The sequence below is a fragment of the Cryptomeria japonica genome, chromosome 4, assembly GCF_030272615.1.
Source record: "Cryptomeria japonica chromosome 4, Sugi_1.0, whole genome shotgun sequence".
In the NCBI taxonomy this organism is placed as follows: domain Eukaryota; kingdom Viridiplantae; phylum Streptophyta; class Pinopsida; order Cupressales; family Cupressaceae; genus Cryptomeria; species Cryptomeria japonica.
Window position 1 is genome coordinate 625,020,603 of NC_081408.1, and position 18,159 is coordinate 625,038,761.

The window sequence follows — 18,159 nt, forward strand, 5'->3', positions numbered from 1 at the left end:
CCGTTTCGGCTTTTTTATTTCTATCTTTATTCAATAAGTTGGGCATTAATCACTTCCATACATAGTAAGCACACGCCATGTACACAAAAAAAAACTTTTTATTATTTTTCCTTTCGGCCACAATTTATCTCAACATTGTGTTGGGATTATTACAGGGTTCAATTTCCCCTTCGCCTCTTGCCATCACGCTCTACATCCCACGATGATTGTTCCATTTGTGCGTCGTCGGCCTCTGAGTTAATCTCACCAATGGGTAGGCCCATCATGTCCGTGCGCCATCCGCGTTTTCCGTTCCCGAGTACGTTTAGGCAACAGCGCTGTTGTGACCATTTCACACATTGCCCCATTTAAATGGGGACCCCCTCTTTTTGCTCGGTTTTGCCTGTTCTTCTCTCTGCTTTTAGGGTTTTGGGTAAGTGAGCAAGTCGTCTGGACTAGGGCTAAGCCTTAGGGTTTCCTTTTTGATATTATCAAGCCGAAGTCTAGTCATTTTTGGAGTTTTTTGAGCATTCTCGTATGGATTGCAATTTTGAAATAGGACGAGTCCGTCAGGATGTCAAGTGAGTTTGTCTAGGTTCAGTCGGAATTTTGAAAGCAAGTCCAAATTTTGCCTAAGTGTTAATGATGGAATTATAAGATTTTGTCCGGGTGATTTTTGACCAAATTTTGGAAAGTTTGATAATTGATTCCTGGCCTCGGAGATGACCTAGTAATGCCTTGTGAAGTGACTAAAAGCCTAAATTCTTGATATTTTGGCCTATAGGGGTAAAATCGCTCCTGTCCTTCAGTCAAGGACCAGGGCGAAGTTGGTATTTTATACCTCTTGGTTATTAACTTGTTTCATTTGTCTTGTGCAAGGTCGCCAGGAGATGCAGTTGAACATAAATAGGGGGTTTTTGAAGATTTTGAGACTCAAAAATGGCAAGTTTCAAGGTTTAAGGTTAAATCGCTCCTGTCCCTCAGCCAGGGACCAGGGCGAAATGGCCTACTTAGACCATTTTTGATCTTAGTTGATCAAAATTAAGGCATCAAGGACGCAATAAGAGATGAAATCAACCTAATGGAGCATCCAGACTTAGTCATTTGCAATGAAAGTTGAACATTTGGCCTTAAGGACAAAAAAATCGCTCCTGTCCCTCACTCAAGGACCGGAGCTTGTTTCTCAAAGTTGCATTGTCTTTGCAAGACCAAGACGATTTTTGGATTGGAAGAGATCAAGGAGGACATCTTTTGTCCATTGAATATAGTTTGAAGTAATTTGCAAGCAAGGAAATATGCTAAAATGACAAAATCGCTCCTGTCCCTCACTGAAGGACTGGAGCTCGAACACAAAGTTTGCCTCATTCTTGCAGGATTAAACGATTTCGCAATGTGGAAGAGATCAAGGAAGGTGCGTTTTGCCTATTGAATATAACTTGAATGGATCCCGAAAGAGAAAATTTACCCAAAAAGTCAAGTTCGCTCTTGTCCCTCTGTCAGGGACCAAGGCGAATTTTAAAGATAGCTCCTGTCCCTCTCCAAGGGACCAGAGCGATTTTCTCAAAGGACAAGTTTTGGACCAAGGAAAAGCGAATTTCAAGCTAGAGATGAATGAAGGGCGACCCAACCAATTCGTCAAAGATGAATTTTGAAAGTTGGCGAAACACAATTGAGCTAATAAATACAAAATCGCTCCTATCCTTCAGTCAAGGACCAGGGCGAAATATACATTATCTAGCATTCCCTTCCGAATTTGGTTAAGTCCAGGCCAAAGGGCAGGATGGTAAAGATGTTTGGAATGCCTCAAAAAGGAACGAAGTTGTAAATAACTCGAGAACTTGATGAAATTGCCCAAGGCGCTCCTGTCCCTCTCCAAGGGACCAGAGCGATTTCCTCAGGAAGCAAATTTCCCACAAAGTTAGAGCAAGTTTCATGTTGGAGATGAGTGAAGGGGAGCATAATGAATCCATTGAAGATAGTTTTAAACGTTGGCAATGAATGCTTAGCCTATAGAGGTAAAATCGCTCCTGTCCCTCTGCCAGGGACCAGGGCGAAATATAGATTATCAAGTCGTCCCTTCCAAGTTTGGTCGGATCCAAGCCAAGGCACAAGGTGGCGAAGATGTTGGAGGTGCTTCGAAGGAAAGCAAGGTTACAGAGACCACGAAAAGTGATGAGAAATGACTAAGGCGCTCCTGTCCCTCTCCAAGGGACTAGAGCGAAATATGCAAGTGTGTTCAATTTTGGGGTGTCACTTCCGTTTCAAACGTTCAAGAAGGAGTAAGAGACACTATTTTACGTTTTGAAAGCAATTGAAAGTTGATATGATCAAGGATTAGCACAAAGAACAAAAGTTCGCTCCTGTCCTTCACTGGAGGACCAGGGCGATATTCATTGAAACAATTATTTCCTTCCTAGACCACGTCAAGGCAAGGACATGCAAGATCGAAAATGTCTTTAGGAAAATGATGAACAAGGGGTTAACGTCGAAAGTCAACAATTTTGAGCTCAAACACAAAGTTCGCTCCTGTCCCTCTCCCAGGGACCAGAGCGATATTGTTAATATTCCAAAATCCTCCCATGATTAGGCGCCAATATTTTCGAAATGCATTAAATGCTAAAAATCGATAAAACTTGAAATATTTAATTGAATTAGCATTTAAAAAATAGCGCATGAGGCATTTAATGATTAATTTAGCCTTTTTAAAAAATCGAAATTATTAAATACAAAGGCATTAAAATTAATTAATTATTAAATTAAATAAAAAGAGAGCGCTTGGGTTTTATTTTAAATGTTTTTACAAAAGTCGGCCTCCTCTTTTTATTTAAATTTTGTTATTATTTGCCTTATTTCCAAGTCGGCCTATAGGGATTGCAAAGAGGTGAGCGCCTATATAATGAAGGTACGTGAGCATGTTTTAACCATCATTCAATCATTGTTCATATGCGATTTGGAGAGGCGAATAAGGAAGTGCGAGATCTCATCAAGAGGAGTGCGAACTTTGTTTATGGTGGAGCGAATTTGCCCTCAAGGTGGTGAAGTTAATAAAGGAGACGCATTTGCTAGAGGAAGCTCACGTTGAAGACTTCAATCTTCATTTTGCCTAGGCGAATTTCCTAATTTTGCATCCTTTTGTTAGAGTTAGCTCTCAAAGTGAGGTATGGCGAAGTTCCCTTGTTCAAATTTTGAATTTTAATCGTCCTAGTCTCAGTCTTGAATTTTGAATTTTGAAATTTTGAATTTCCAGTAGCTCAATCGTATTTAGGAAATGATAACTCAAAGACTTATCATGAAGTTTCCTAAATTCTATCTTTAATCTAGTCTATATTTCTATATTGCAAAATCTATTACTCATTATGAAATGTTGTGTAGGTGTCACGATGGCGACCCCGAAGGCAGGAGCATCTACCAGTCGTCCAGCCCTCATGAAGGAAGATCAGAAGAATGAAGAATTGGAGACCAAGATCGTGTCGAAATGGAGCAGACATTGGATGATGCCACTGATTCATTTGAGGCACTTAAGGACAAGCTTAGAGAAGAAATGGAGAAGAATAGAAAGCTTGAGCGAGAGGTCAGTGCTTGGAGAGGCTACTTTAGCCATCTCAATCAGCCTTTGAGGCGTCAGGATCCAGCAGTATCTCCTGCGCAGGCACTTCCCTTTGAATCAATTGGTGAGGCAGAGAGAGTCAGGAGTTTGGTCTAGCTTATGAGTTCTTGGATTGACAAATCCCATACAGTTGCTATTGAATTTGCAACAAGAATGATGCAGACTATTCATCGGGCTATTCAGGTTCTTGAGATCATCCACAACCTAGTGATAACTGTAGCTGCTTTTGCTCATACTAAGGATGTTATCATTCCTGTCCTGCAAGTAATCAGACAAACATCAAGGAAGGTCCTCGCACAAGAAAAGATAATGGATGGAGGACCTCATAGTTTACTTCAATGGTCAACTTTACTCCAGATGAAGGAAGTCGTTTTTGAGGACATCAGTAACAAATGCAATCAAGTTGAAGAGATTATCCATCCGATCCAGGACAAAGTGTTTGAAGTATTATGTACTATTCTTGGCAGGAGGATTGCAGTTGAGACAGATGTGGATTTGCAAGAATTAGAAGATAGAGTCAAGGTCATCTTTTGCAAAGATGAGAATGTTATTACAGATGAGCAACGGGATCATATGTTTGCTACCATGCTCTTGATTGAGAAAATCAAGGAACTTGAACCTGGATGGGACGCTGCTCTTCTCAAGGCTTTTGATCAGGTCATCCACTTGGAAGAACGAATGAGGAATCTTCTCGAGATTCCAATTGCTGAGATCGAAGGAATCGTGTCTAGATTCATTGCATATGCTAAGAAAGAGCATTGGAAAGGGAATAAGATTCTAGAAGAAAGATTGTTATAGATGATGTGGCACCTTAATTTTCATTGGTCTATGTCTCCTAGGTTTTTGTGCCAAATTTAATATTTGGCTATCCAGTTAATATTGTTCAATAAAAAGGGGGCTATTTGTAATAAACCCTAATTAGGGTTTAGGTGTCATAATCTTGGCCATTGATCTTCTTCTGATCTGGACCGTTCATTGTAATTGAGGATGCTATTTATACCCTCATTCATTTTCATTTTTGATAGATAGAGATAGATAGATATAGAATTAAGAGAGAGCAATAAGAAATAGTTAGAGTTTTTTGAGAAGCAAGTTAATTTGTAGCAAGATTGAGCTTTGAAGAAGGAATTTCAAACAATTGTTGTTCATGATGGCTTTGAGATCAATAAAATATTGAAGTTATGGTGTTTTATTGCAATTCTTGTGGTTATCTTCATGGTTGTTTACTTTCTTGAATCATTCTCAGTCAAAGTAATATTTAAATTTGAAGGACTAAGTGTTGGGCTAGATCTTTGGTGAGATTCATACTCCAAACCACTAGCTTCTTACTGAGTGTAAGGACGCCTTGTGTGGTCGACTGGAAATATTTGGATTGCAAAAACCTTCATTCATCATTGAGTCATTGATATGTACCTTCATGGTAGTACCTATGATTCTTGATGATTTGAAAAATCATTATTCACCTTAGAAGATCGCATCAGTTTCAGTAAAGTTGTAATTCCTTGGCGATACTGAAGTTGGTAGAATCTTGCCAAGATTAGTCCACGTTGGGTCATTCTTAGGATTAGATTAGAGTTTACCTCTTGCAAACCTTACTCTTTTGATCTTTTTTTGGAATTCATTAGTATTAGGAAAATCTTGTTCCTGCAATTCGGATACGTAAGTCCCCTTGATGAAACAGCAATCACAACGACCACTGGTGCTTATCCACACGTAGAGACCCTACATAAAGGAACATTGGAGTCACCCTGATTGATCCTTTTTTGCGACATCTTCAGCAATCAGAGACTTTATTCAAGAGAGGATAAGGTACCTTTGGGTATTTTATTCTGTGTATGATTGTGTACAAAATACATGTCAACAAGCGCCAAATGTTTGCCCTCTCGGATTAATAACTTAAAGCACACAGATAAAACATGTAATGCAGAATAATAATGCCATAGATATCAGATGCAATATAAGAGATGTTATTCTATTCATAAAGCTAAGTATTACAAAATCATTGCATAATCTATAGATTTTATTTGTAAAGGTCCATTTGGAGGACTGTACTTATTGCTAGAATGGCCAATAATGGATCTCTCTATTTGTGAGTACATTACACTACAATTGTAAACCCATCCAAACTGCCAGGCAATCTGCTATGTTGTGGCTACTTCAGAGAATTTCACTATGGGTTATCTATCCTTCCAATTCTTTTGGCTACATGGCATGCCCATACTGCTGATATGTTGTGACAAGTAGGTGCATGGTTAGATTGCAGGCTTCTATATCCGGCTTTTGCAGACTTCATTTTGAGACATTTTTTGCCTATTTTTGCTTGTCTGAAATCAACAGGGTGATGACCGATGCTTTGTTCTGGAATTCAACAAAATACAGGAAAAATTGAATTTGTTGATTTTTTGCACTGCACATCCAATATAGATGAAATGATGCAGGTATTTCTGGATTTACACATAGCAGTTTCAGTGCCATACTTTCTTCCAACCTATGGTATCTCATAGCAGAATCATGATTTCTTTCATTTTTTGAAATCATTGCTCAGCTTCCAGGTAATGCATTAGTGTAATGTCCCCTTCTCCCGAGTATTCAGACATCCGCGGAGTTTGGCCTATTATCTGACCCTCGTAGGCCAAGGAGTTGTTGAGAGTGCCGTCTTGGCAGTTACTTATGGCTTCACATATTATTTTAATGATTTTATGGTGAGATGATGAGTTCTCACGTATGATGTCACGTGTGCACTTTATATTATAATAATATTTTAATATTTCCTAAAGTGCAATTATTAATTATTTAAAAAGGGAGTAATTAAAATATTATTTTATTATAAGGAATCTTCTAGAAGGGAAGCCAATTCATGTATGAAAAAGAGTAAATAGGGGAGGAGCCTCATGGATTGATCATCGGTTATTTGACATCTTTCTTTGTGAGTAACCTGTGGAGGCGAAGGTTTCTGCAGATTATTGATAATTGGGAACGATACCTCCCTTTGATTTGCATAACTGAGGTGGTGAAAGATCCTCCGAAGGGTTGCATTGTGAGTGAAGGATACTTCAGTCCTTCATACTGAGTTTATTGAGGTTTGGCATCAGCATTAATGGTGGACGATTTTGGAGAAGACTTCAGCTCTTGGGTGAATTAATATCCATGCTTGCATCTACACCATAAGAAGGGATAGGCGATTCCTAAGAAAGAATTTTGGAGGTGAATTGGGGAAGGATTCAATCATATATCAGGTCTGATACAGGTTCGACCAGCCTTGCCATATCCCATGATTTTATTCATATCTTCACTTTGGTGCATCGAATCACTCCTAGATTGGAGTGCCCACTTTTGAGGAGGACATTGTTGATATTTGATGCTTGAAAGGAGGCGTTGGAGCTGTTATTTATTTATTATTGCCATCAACATCAGAACAGGGGCGATTTTGCAAAAGGGGTCGATTTGGCACAAGGAAGGCATAAGGAGATTAGATATTGCTTGCTTCTTCATCTATACTCCAAGGCGCTTCATCCAGGTTCTTTTTTCATTGTTTTTCATTGAGTCTCAATTATGTATGCATGAGTTAATGGCTGCCCTTAGTATTCAGAAATTTTGAGTCATACTTCATTTGTAAGCCAAGAGTCTTGGCCATTGTTTTGTCATTTTGTAATCAGTCTATTGTCTTGAATAATAAGGAGGAATAAGGTTGCATATAGTTCTTATGTTGTTGCTTCAATCTTCTAGTGCATGCCAATTGTTTGTAAAAATATCAGTCTGCTGTAGGTGTGCATTTCTCACATTAGATTCATGTATTTGCATCAGAAAAACACAAAAACAATTGAATATTCATCCTAGGAGGTTGTCTTGAAGATTTAATAGCTTCTGCAAGCCATAATATCATTGCCAATTGACATTAATACTCTTAAAGTAAGTCTGAAGTTTTATATCAGTCATATGCTAAGTTAAAACTGCATAATACGCAAGATTATACAGCTGTCGAAACCACATAACATGCAGGTTATACGGTCTGAAACTAGAACAGCAGGTTATCAGACAGTTGTTTGTTAATATTCCTTGCACATTTCAGTCATATAACAGCAGGGGATATTACAATTAGTCTTTGGAATTCTAACATGAGTATCAAAACTAAACAGCCCGTCACATTCTTCTCATGAAAAGGAAATTGACTTTCTTCCAACCTATGGCGTCTCTGAGCAGAATTGTGAGTTTATTTATTTTTAATTATTGTGCAGCTTGGAGGTAATGCATTAGCATTGGATTTCTAAAATGACTATCGACACTTAACAGCCTGTCATCACGTCCTACTCATGAAGAGGAAATTGAAAAATTCGATACTGCTCAGATTTGTTTGTATTATCAGTAATTGTATAGTAGCATCATTGGGCCAAACATTAGAGTATAATTTCGCAAATTGCTCTTTATATGCAGATAATGGAAAACTTGGAGTTGGTAAAGCACATCAGAACTTTATTTCTAGAACTTCAAAATGTTCCAGGGGTATTTGTGTCTGAATTTCAAGAAGCATCTTTGACTGTGAAAAATCAGGTGCCAGTTTTAGCACCAATGCCCTCACCACCAAATCGTATTGAACTACCCATATTGCAGGGAATACCTGTGGCATCAATTCAAGACTATTCTAATTTAATTTTCCAAGAGAAGGACAACTCAAAAGTACTAGTCAATTCCAGCAGCCCACTTGGTCTGGAGTTAAGAGGCTCAAAGACTCAACCCTGCCTCTTTGCTTCTGCGTGCAGTTCTGATACTTCAGCTAAAATATCAAGGCATTCATCTCCATTACAGATTAATAGTCTGCAATTAAGAAGCTCTTCACCTACAGTAAACAATTATCAGGGAGGGAAAGCAGTAAGAAAAATAATTCCACCGTCAACTTACAGGGAAATGCATCCTTTTCAGTTTGCAATGCAAACAATGGTACCCTCATCTGATAATCAGCAGACACTACATGCTGCTCCAGATCAAAGAAAAAGCTGTATGCCAACTATCAACAAAAATATTCAGAAGACAACTGATTGTCAATGGCAATTTGATTCATCAATGATTCGTGGGAAAAACTCAATTCAGCATCAGATGGATGGTAGCATAAAATCTGGCAGTGAACAGGGATCTACTCAGAGCTCACTTTGTAAAGCTGAAACAAATGGGAATGGAAATCTCTTGGGAAGTGGACTCACTATCCCAAACAAGGACGAAAAGGCACCCAAAAAAAGGTTGTTTAGTGAACAAGATCCTTATCTAAAGGAATTAAAACATACTAATATGATGTCTTCCCTTCAAACCTGTCACAAAGGTGTTTATCTTCCCGGAGACACCTCAGCATATTTGAAATCAGCCGTGCAACTGCAGACCAATGAGATGGTAGCAGCATTGGATATAACTCCTATGGCTATGGGTGAGACAGATATTGGCAAAGCCACTGTCTTGGATTCTCCATTGTCTTTAGTAGGCACGTGTACTTCTGGCTCTCATTCAAAGCATGTATCCAAAGTTTTGGCGAATGTTAACGAAGAACCTAATACAGAAGTTCTATGTAGTGATATTGCACCTTTTTGGAATGGTGTAACTTTCTCAGAAGAACTTAAATTAGAACAGTGCTGGCTTACAGAAATCTTGGAAAAAAATGAGCCACCTACATTCCAGAATGATTTTCCTCATAAATTGAGCTACACTAAAGTCGGCATGGAAGACACGGGAATAAGCCTTGCTGACATATCTAGCTTAAAGAATGATCAATGGGAAAATATATTTCAAAATGATAAGAAGAAGTTCAAATTGCTAAACAACGATCAACATGATGATTCTCAACACATGTTACAATTTTCTGCTTGTACTGAGATGTCCAAAACATTAGAACCATATCTAACTAAGTTGCCGGATGGGGATATTTGGAATGAAATGCTATTACCAAAATCAAATTTAACTAGTCCGAATTTAAGAGATCAATCATTTGAGGATTTGCCTTGTTCTGTATGCTTCTCTGATATGGATGTAGGGGGGACTTTGAATAATTCTGCTGATAGGGAACTTGCATTACAATTTCTACCTGAAACTGATTCTGGACATCTCTTAAATGCTGTAATTGGTAACATGGATTTGAATGTTTGTCAAAGACAAGATGATGATATCTCTGGTAAATCTACAGGTTTGAGATTAAGTACCAAACCATTTCTGTACACTGACTCATGTTTGGCAGGAGAAATCAGTAGGCGTGAACAAAAACAATCTGAGTTGATAGGTATTCCTCATATCAAGCAGACTCTGGGCAAAATGAGTTCAAAAATATTGACTTCATCTTACAATTTCCAAGAAGAGAATGCTATACAAGAATCTCCATCTGAGGCTCCTCTAAATATTCAATGTGATGCATGGATTGATGAAGATGAAATTGTAAGTGATGAGGAGCTGAGGATTATGAATTTGCAGAAGTTTGAAGAACCAGTCACAGAGAATAGAAAGGAAGATAGACCTGGAGACAGTGCTAGGCTAAGGCCCAAGGACAGACAACAGATTCAAGATTGTGTTAGAGAATTACGGGAAATTATACCTGGTGGAACTAAGGTGACTGTGTTAGTGTTGTTTTTATTTGATGCAAGTCTTCATCCTTTTAGATTATTATGGTAATACCAGCTTTAAATGATCATAATTTGTGTGAAGTTTAAAGAACTTTGCATCCAATTCTGATATTTTATGTTGAACTCAACCAGTGCAGTATTGATTCTTTACTGGAACGGACCATCAAGCATCTGACTTTCTTACAGTGTGTTACGGAGCATGTTGATAGATTGAAGATTAGTGAAAAGTCAAAGGTGAGGTGTCCTCATGTAAATATTTCAATAGGAAAATATGTCAGTTATTTCTCAAGTTAAAAAAATGGTTCTCAATTATCTATGGTAAGGATGTGTTTATATGCAGTGCTAACATCATCCATCAATGCTGTGCAGCTAAATTGCTATTCCTAAGTTTTCTTTTGCATTAAATTTTTTCGAAGTTTGCAAGTGAAAGTTATCTTTCCTGTCAATGTCCTTTCCATGTGCCTTCTTCTCAAAGGTTTCTCTCTTCCTTTCTGCATTATATTTCAAATGTGAATGGCTTATATATAGTTTATAAGTTTTCAAGTGAGTACTCAAGGTGTCTTTGGAGTTTGGACAAATAAATTATAAGCTGCATGTGGCACCGCATAAAATTAAACCCTAAAAGTAATAAAGTGTCAAAAGATGAATAATCATTCTCCTTCAATTGTTATATAATCCTCCAAAGCGTACCCGATGAAAATCTTTAGAGAAGCCTTTGGACATGGAAGAATACTTGCAACATAAGGGAGGAGCAAGTGGCCCCAACTGTTCACAGGCATGTTTCTCCTAAAGTCCATGTTCAGATTCACTTGTAAAGATACAAAGAAACTTTTATTGTGGTCCAATTTTTTCATCTTAAAGATCATTTCTTCTCTCTGCAGTCTATCTAATTGTCTGGCTTTCTCTGGAATCCTAACTCCACTTTATCCAATGGCAGCATTGTATAGATGGATGAATGGATATTAGAAGATGTAGGTGTCATGCATTCACCTGTCATTGGTATATACACTATGTGTACTCTATCTAATTATTTAGCTCCCTTCTGAATCCGAGATCCACTCTATAAAGTGACAGAATCAGATAGCTGGATGAAGGGATAGTATAATATGTAGGTGTCATACATTTATCTTTCAAAGGTATAAATAACTTTAATTATGTCATAAAATTGTCATTTTTTGTTTTCAGTTTACTCAGACTTGTTATATTTGTTCGTTAAAAACTAAAAGCTGGTCAAGGTTAAGGATACTGGGGAAAAGGATTTGTATCAATGAATACATTTAAAGTGTAAGACCTTTTTTAAGCATTGTGTTACATATGTGAAAATTATACAGATTTGCATTATATTCTTGATGTGATTTAATTTTCAGTAATTGCTTCTGGATTCAATTGTGTAAGCCAATTTTTTATCATCAACATTTCGAATCACACTCCGTGATTCATCATAAAAAATTGTCTTACACAATCGAATCCAGAAGCAATTACTGAATATTAATATGGATTGTGGAAATCTGATAGCTCTAAGTGATTTAATTTTCTTAAAAAGCAAGAAGTTTTTAAGCACACACCTTTATAAATTGTGTGGTGGTTAGGTTATGCTTATATCCATCTCTTGATTGTTTACTTGCTAAATGAATACACACTATAATGCACAGTATACTAATTTCATACACAAATAATTCACACAAGAATTGCAGAGTAATTCAAGAAAGCTTTCATATGATATAATAGTTTCTTTCTTTATTCATTAGATGCTCTTATAAAAAACTGAAATAAGAGAACAATTCCAACGCACAATCCCTTTTCCTAAATGAATACACACTATAATGCAGAGTAAACTGATTTTATACACAAATGATTCACACAAGAATTGCAGAGTAATTCAAGAGAGTTTTCATATGATATAATAGTTTCTTTCTTTATTCATTAGATGCTCTTATAAAAAACTGAAATAAGAGAACAATTCCAATGCACAATCCCTTTTCCTAACTATACAAGAACTATATAAACTTGTTGACGGTTGCCAAGGAATTCCAACCGTCAGCAATCAACAAGGCATACCCATACCTGCCTACTAATGGAAAGTACAACATAACTAATATTTAATTTATAACTAATATGTATTTATGCTATCTACATCAACCCCCCAAAGGAAAAAATTTCTACCAAATGACATAAATTAGAATAAAAAATCATCACTGCAGAACAGAGTTAGAAGACATCCATGGAGGTAGTGTAGACATGGAAGGAGTCAAATGCTGAGAGGTAGCTGCACATAACTTATAAACTTTCTCTGTTTGTTGTTTTAGATGATGGCAGAAAAAAGTTCTCATTCTCTCAATGTTTTGAACATCTACATTGTAATAGGCTGTCCTATTCTGGAAATCAAGGTGTCTAATTTTCCGTTGTGTGACCTTGTGGTTTAATTGAACCTGGTGCGTTTGTATGTTTTGGAGATGTCTTGAAAGAACATAATAAAGCTCACAAGAAACAATATGCCAAGCTTAAAGTAATTTCAACAAACATTTGGTGTACGTTTATTAATGGTCATCACATATTAAATGCATTCTTTGTAACAGCTATACAAATCTTTCAATCCATTAACGGTCACAGCTTCAAGTTAATACTCAGATTCATTGTTCATAATAGTGCAGTGAACCATAAATGAACTACTCGCCACTCGGCAAAACTCGCCAAGGCCTGAAAAAAAAAACTTGGCAAAAACTTGGCAACTTAAAAACACACTTAAATTTAATTAAAAATGCACTTTTTTTGCAAAATTTAATGAGAAGATGCATCCAATGAGTCAATAAATGAGAACACAAAACAAACAAGTTGATTCTAGATATATTTAAATGCAAAGTGTCTACAAAATTACATCCTCATGAGGAATGTTGATGGCTGGAAGCTTGGAAGCAAAATAGTAAATAGTTTTTGTAAAACCAAAAGTAAATACATCATTACAATTACAACTTCCTCTTCCCAGCTCTAGCAAAAACTAGGGGAGAGGTAGAACTAGAGGGTCTAGTCCTAGAAGTCTACAATGGGTGTGACTATGCCTCCTCGCTCGGTATGGTTGGCTCGTCCTCCATCCTAGATGAAGCTATGTCTCCACCTGCTTCTGGCACTGGCAATGACTCTTCATCCTCATCCTCTTCCTCCTCAATGTCATCCAGCATGAAACCAAATCCACCCCTCTCCTCCATAGCCTGCCTCTCCAAATCAAGGATGTCATCCTCGGAAAACAATGGAGGCTACTCCCATGATGTCCAATCACTGTAAGGATCTATATCATCCAAGTCAATTGGACCACCTTCTACTTCCTCTACCTTCCATACGTGCAATCGAAGATTATATTGCACGAAGACAAGGTCATTGAGGTGTTTCTGCGCTAACTTGCTCCTCTTCTTCGTGTGGATTGTTTCAAACAAGCTCCAATTGCGCTCACAATTGGATGAACTACAAAGCTGACATAAGATTTTGAGGGCAAATTTTTTGAGATGTGGGGTGTTTCCACCCCAATTTTGCCACCAAGCATCTACAAAATTAAAAAAAAAATTGAAAAGTTAGAAAGCAAAGAGAAAAGAGAAAACATAATTTATCAATATATCAATCACTTTAGATCCCAAAATCCAAATGACAAATGTTATACCTGGGGATTGAGTGGTTCTCCCTCTCCTAGCCAACTCTGAAGAGAATAGCTTACCCCTTGCTTCCTCATAATTTTGGAGTTCGCCCACAATGAGGTCTCTCTCCTCAACATCGGGTACCATCCTCTAAATGCATGTAGTGAGGCCCCCCATGACCTCTCCATTAGGATTTGAGTAAGAACCCCCAAACTTAAAACGAGGGTTGAGGAAGTACCCTGCTGCACGAATGGGTTGGTGGAGCTGATTGTTCCATCTCTTATCAATAATTTTCCAAATGGGATAAAATTTGAGTCTATCCCCCTTGTAGTAATTTTTGATAGACTCCTTAGCCCTATCCATGGCCTCATAAATATACCCCATTGGGGTTTTATCCCCATCCTCCAAGCGGAGAACTCTAACCAAGGGCTCTGACACCTACAATTGAAAAATACAAATTACTTTTAGATTAATTAATGAAGTTACAAATTAGTAATGAGAGACTTGAATCAAGAATGATTAAAAATTAAAGTTTTGAAGTTACCTTCACAATCTCTGCAGCCCTTTGTGCAAATTGGTTGTCGAAGACTATGCATGCCACAACCTCTCCTTAAGCCTTCTTTGAATAAGGTGAGTTTAGCCATGCTTCACTCACAAACATTTGTTTCAAAGAATTCAATGCAGCAAGAATGCTTTGCAACGTCAAGAAAATCGTTGGAAACATCGTGACACCAGCTCTCACCAAATTTTCCCCTTGGGTGTGCTCTCTCATCAAATGTAGAACCCAAGGGTGATTGTAAATATATTTCGTGATCCTCCTTGCATCTTCCACAACTAGAATCACCCACTCAAGTTTCCCTATGTCCTCCAAAAGAAGGTCAAGGACATGTGTTGCACAAGGTGTCCAAAAAAGAGTGGGGTGCCTCTCTTGGAGGATTCTACCTGCAAAAGAAGTTATTCTTAAGAAAGATGCAACCAAGAAAAACAAAGCCACAACAAATGAAAATATTGCTAAAGGTGATAATTCAAAAGGATTCTACCTACTGCCACATATGTTGTTGCATTATCTATGATGATTTGCACCAAATTCTCTACTCCCACCTCCATGACAACATGCTCCAACATTCCAGCCAATGTTTTTGCATTTTTCACCTTACTGGAGGCATCAACCGATTTTAAGAACACTACATTGTCCTTGCAAGAAACCAAAAAATTAATGATGGTGCGGTTCTTGCCATCTATCCACCCATCAGAAAGAATGGTGCAGCCATATTTTGTCCATTCATTTTTTTGGTCCTCTACCACTTCTTTTTCCCTAGCAACTGCATTTGTGAGCAACCTACAAGAACAAAGTGAAATTAGGGCTTAGTACACAATTTTGATTTAATAAACAAGAAATCTAAAAAACAATTAAAAATGAAATCAAGTGGACTATTTAGTAATTTACTAACCTCCCACTCAAATCCTTGTGAGAAGGGGCCTTGTACCCCTTTCCTGCAACTGTCATTGTGGTCACCAATTTCAGCCAATAAGGATTGTCTGCCACATTGAATGGAATGTTGTTGAAGTACCAAAAATCAGCTGCTATAATGTCGGTTTTCTCATGTGCCTCCTTATTCCATCCAGTGGCCTCTAATGATGATTGTGCTCCAGGTGTGTTCCTGGGCACAAAATAATCACCTATGGACCCTGATTCCGATGCAGCAGTGCCACTGCCAGCCCCGGGTACTCTACTAGAGGAAGCAGAAGCGATGGGCGAGGTGGTGGTGGTTTTGCGGATATGTGGGCCACACCGAGAGCCCACTATGCCCTCAAGTACTTCTTGTTCTTCTTCAATGTCAATAGAAGCACCTTGAGATTCAACTATGGTTGATCTCATGGCTAGCTTTGCCCTTTCCCTTTGCAATTTCTTCTCTTCCCCAATCGCAAGTAGGGCATTCATTTGTCTTTTTATTTCAGGATTGGTCCCTTGGCATTCTCTAGCATCATGCATGTTTATGCCTGCAAGGTGGTATTTGAGGTGGTTGATTCCTCCATGAAGTATTTTTTCACACTATATGCAAATAATTGTCCCAGGATCCCTCATAGGCATACCTCCAAGCCCTATCTCTAGCACCTTTAGGATGGGTACCTATATATCTAGATGGGCATGGTTCTAGTGGCCAATCAAAACTTGTCATAATTAATGCTTAGTTAACTTACACATACAAAGTGAAAAAAGAAAGTTAACATTTTAGTTAAACAATTTAGCAAACTATCCAAATTAGTTGAAAAAGATTTAGACATCATTCAAAGTTTTTTTTTTTTAAACTATTAGGGTTTGATTTTTTTTGAAAACTAGAGATTCTTCAAAAAAATAGTGAAAAAATAAACAAAACTTGTCAAAACTATTCTTAAATCTTGTTCAAATAACTTAAAAAAAATATAGACTACTTAGGAATGATTTCTAATTCATCTCGATGCAACAAAAAATAAACAAAATGTTTTAAAAAAGCATAGAAAAATTAATAAGAAAACCAACCTGAGAATCTGATTTTTCTTGAAAAACCACCTCAAATCCACTTGGAATTGGCAAGAATAGTTGGAAATCACCTTGCAAGAGTGTTGGAGTCACTCTTCCCCCTTCTCAGCAAAAAACCCAAGCTAAAATGATGAAATAAAATGTGTTTTTGCCGTTTTTGTGTATTATGTTGTTGTGGCCGAGTTTTTGTCTCGGACTCAAAAACTCAGTGAGTTAAAGCAGTGGGTTAAAGTCGTTTTTACTCGCAAAGCTTGAAAACTCATCGAGTTTTTAAAGCTCTATGAGTGGGCCATCTATGCAATGAACAATCGAACTTTGGCATGCATGGTCTAAGCTAAACAAAACATCATCATTAAGGAACCTGGTTACAGTGTATTTGTTGTGTCAGTGAATTCGTTGTGTGTTGTGTCCAACACAACCCAAATCTCCTGTGTCCAGTAATGAAGTCTGTATGCTGCTAAGTTCACTGTTGGGTGTATCTAAACCCAGCTACTACCATTCTTCTACCTTTGTCCAGTACTGCAAAGAGTAAAGCTTGAAAACTCGTGGCAGGTTCTAAGTCAAGAATCCAGCACAACACTGAATCTATGTGTCATGGAGGGTATGTATTCGGCTCTCATGGCTACGTTCCCTGCTGTTATATATACTACAACCCAGTTGTATCAAGTATTCGGCCAGCACAATGCCAAACCCTGCAACATGGAATGTGTATGCACTTCTAATTACAACGTCCCTGTTGAATATAGATGCTATGCCCCAACTATATCTCTTCCTACCGCTATCTTCTCTCAGACTTATTTCTACCAATGCAAGAAAATGTGAAATCGCCAGCCACAAATTAATCCCTGCATTTTCTCCAATTTGAGCATTCAACGTCCAAATGAGAGGGCCAATATGAATAGACAATAGCACATTAAATTATCTCCCAGGCCTGGTCTTCCACAGGTGTAGGAGACACCACAAATGAGGGTTGACATCCTCAATTGCCTGAAAATCATTCCAAAGATAATCTCCAGAAACACAGACTCCAAGATTCACAATCTCCAAGATACACAACCAGCATTTAATGCTCTTATTTATAACTCCATTTGGGCACAATTACAGATTACCAATGCACCATAAATGTGGGATAAAAGAATGTTATAATAAAATATTAATATCCCTTATGTCTCCAAAATGAAAGGTAACTTTTAATTTTTTCCCTTTAAACATTAGTCCCAGCATTAATTAATCATTAGAGTTAAATATCTAAATATTTAAATTTAACTTTAAATGTTTAAATTTAACTTTAGAAACTTTTAATTTTAATTGCACAATTAATTAATGGCTCATTAAATTAGCAATCCTGATGAAAAATTAAATGCACCAAAATACTGATGCCCAAAAATGTTTCAAATATTACCAATTGCTGAGCCACAACTGACTTACTGCAAATAGTAAGTATCTGAAAACCCTATCAAAACACCACCGATTGGCTTGAAACTGAAATTGCCTAGGCCAAAACCTTCACTGATCCCTGTAAAGTCCCTCGGGATCATGGAAAGATGGGCTAACGATAGATCACCACATGACTACTAAAACGAGGACATTACATACATAGCCTTCATTAACTGATCTTGGCCCTTTCATTGGCCATTCAAAGTTTTTATATCTCTCAATCTTTCTTGGCATACTTACGCTATTCCATCTCTGTCAATTGAGCTTATTGAGCTAACTGCTTGACATATAGGCCTCTAATCTTATAATTCCTCTTTTAATTGTTTTGAAATCCTCACAAGTTCATTAATTTCAAAACCAATTGTGTGTTGGGCTACCGTCTTTTTCTACAACATAAGG

General features: G+C 37.5%; 1 protein-coding gene across 7 annotated transcripts in view; it reads left to right on the plus strand.

The window, feature by feature from the left end:
• Positions 1-18,159, plus strand: part of LOC131079056 (uncharacterized) — a 261,018-nt gene that overhangs the window by 212,580 nt on the left and 30,279 nt on the right. For 6 of the 7 annotated variants that reach the window (XR_009113902.2, XM_058016941.2, XM_058016942.2 and 3 more), the window contains 2 exons: positions 8,018-10,165; positions 10,312-10,413. Coding sequence is in view for 5 of the 7 variants with exons in the window: in XM_058016941.2 (XP_057872924.2) it covers positions 8,018-10,165; positions 10,312-10,413 (2,250 nt within the window). In the remaining 2 variants the exon portion in view is untranslated. The remainder of the gene's footprint in view (positions 1-8,017; positions 10,166-10,311; positions 10,414-18,159) is intronic. The other variant, XR_009113903.2, reaches the window with a different exon arrangement.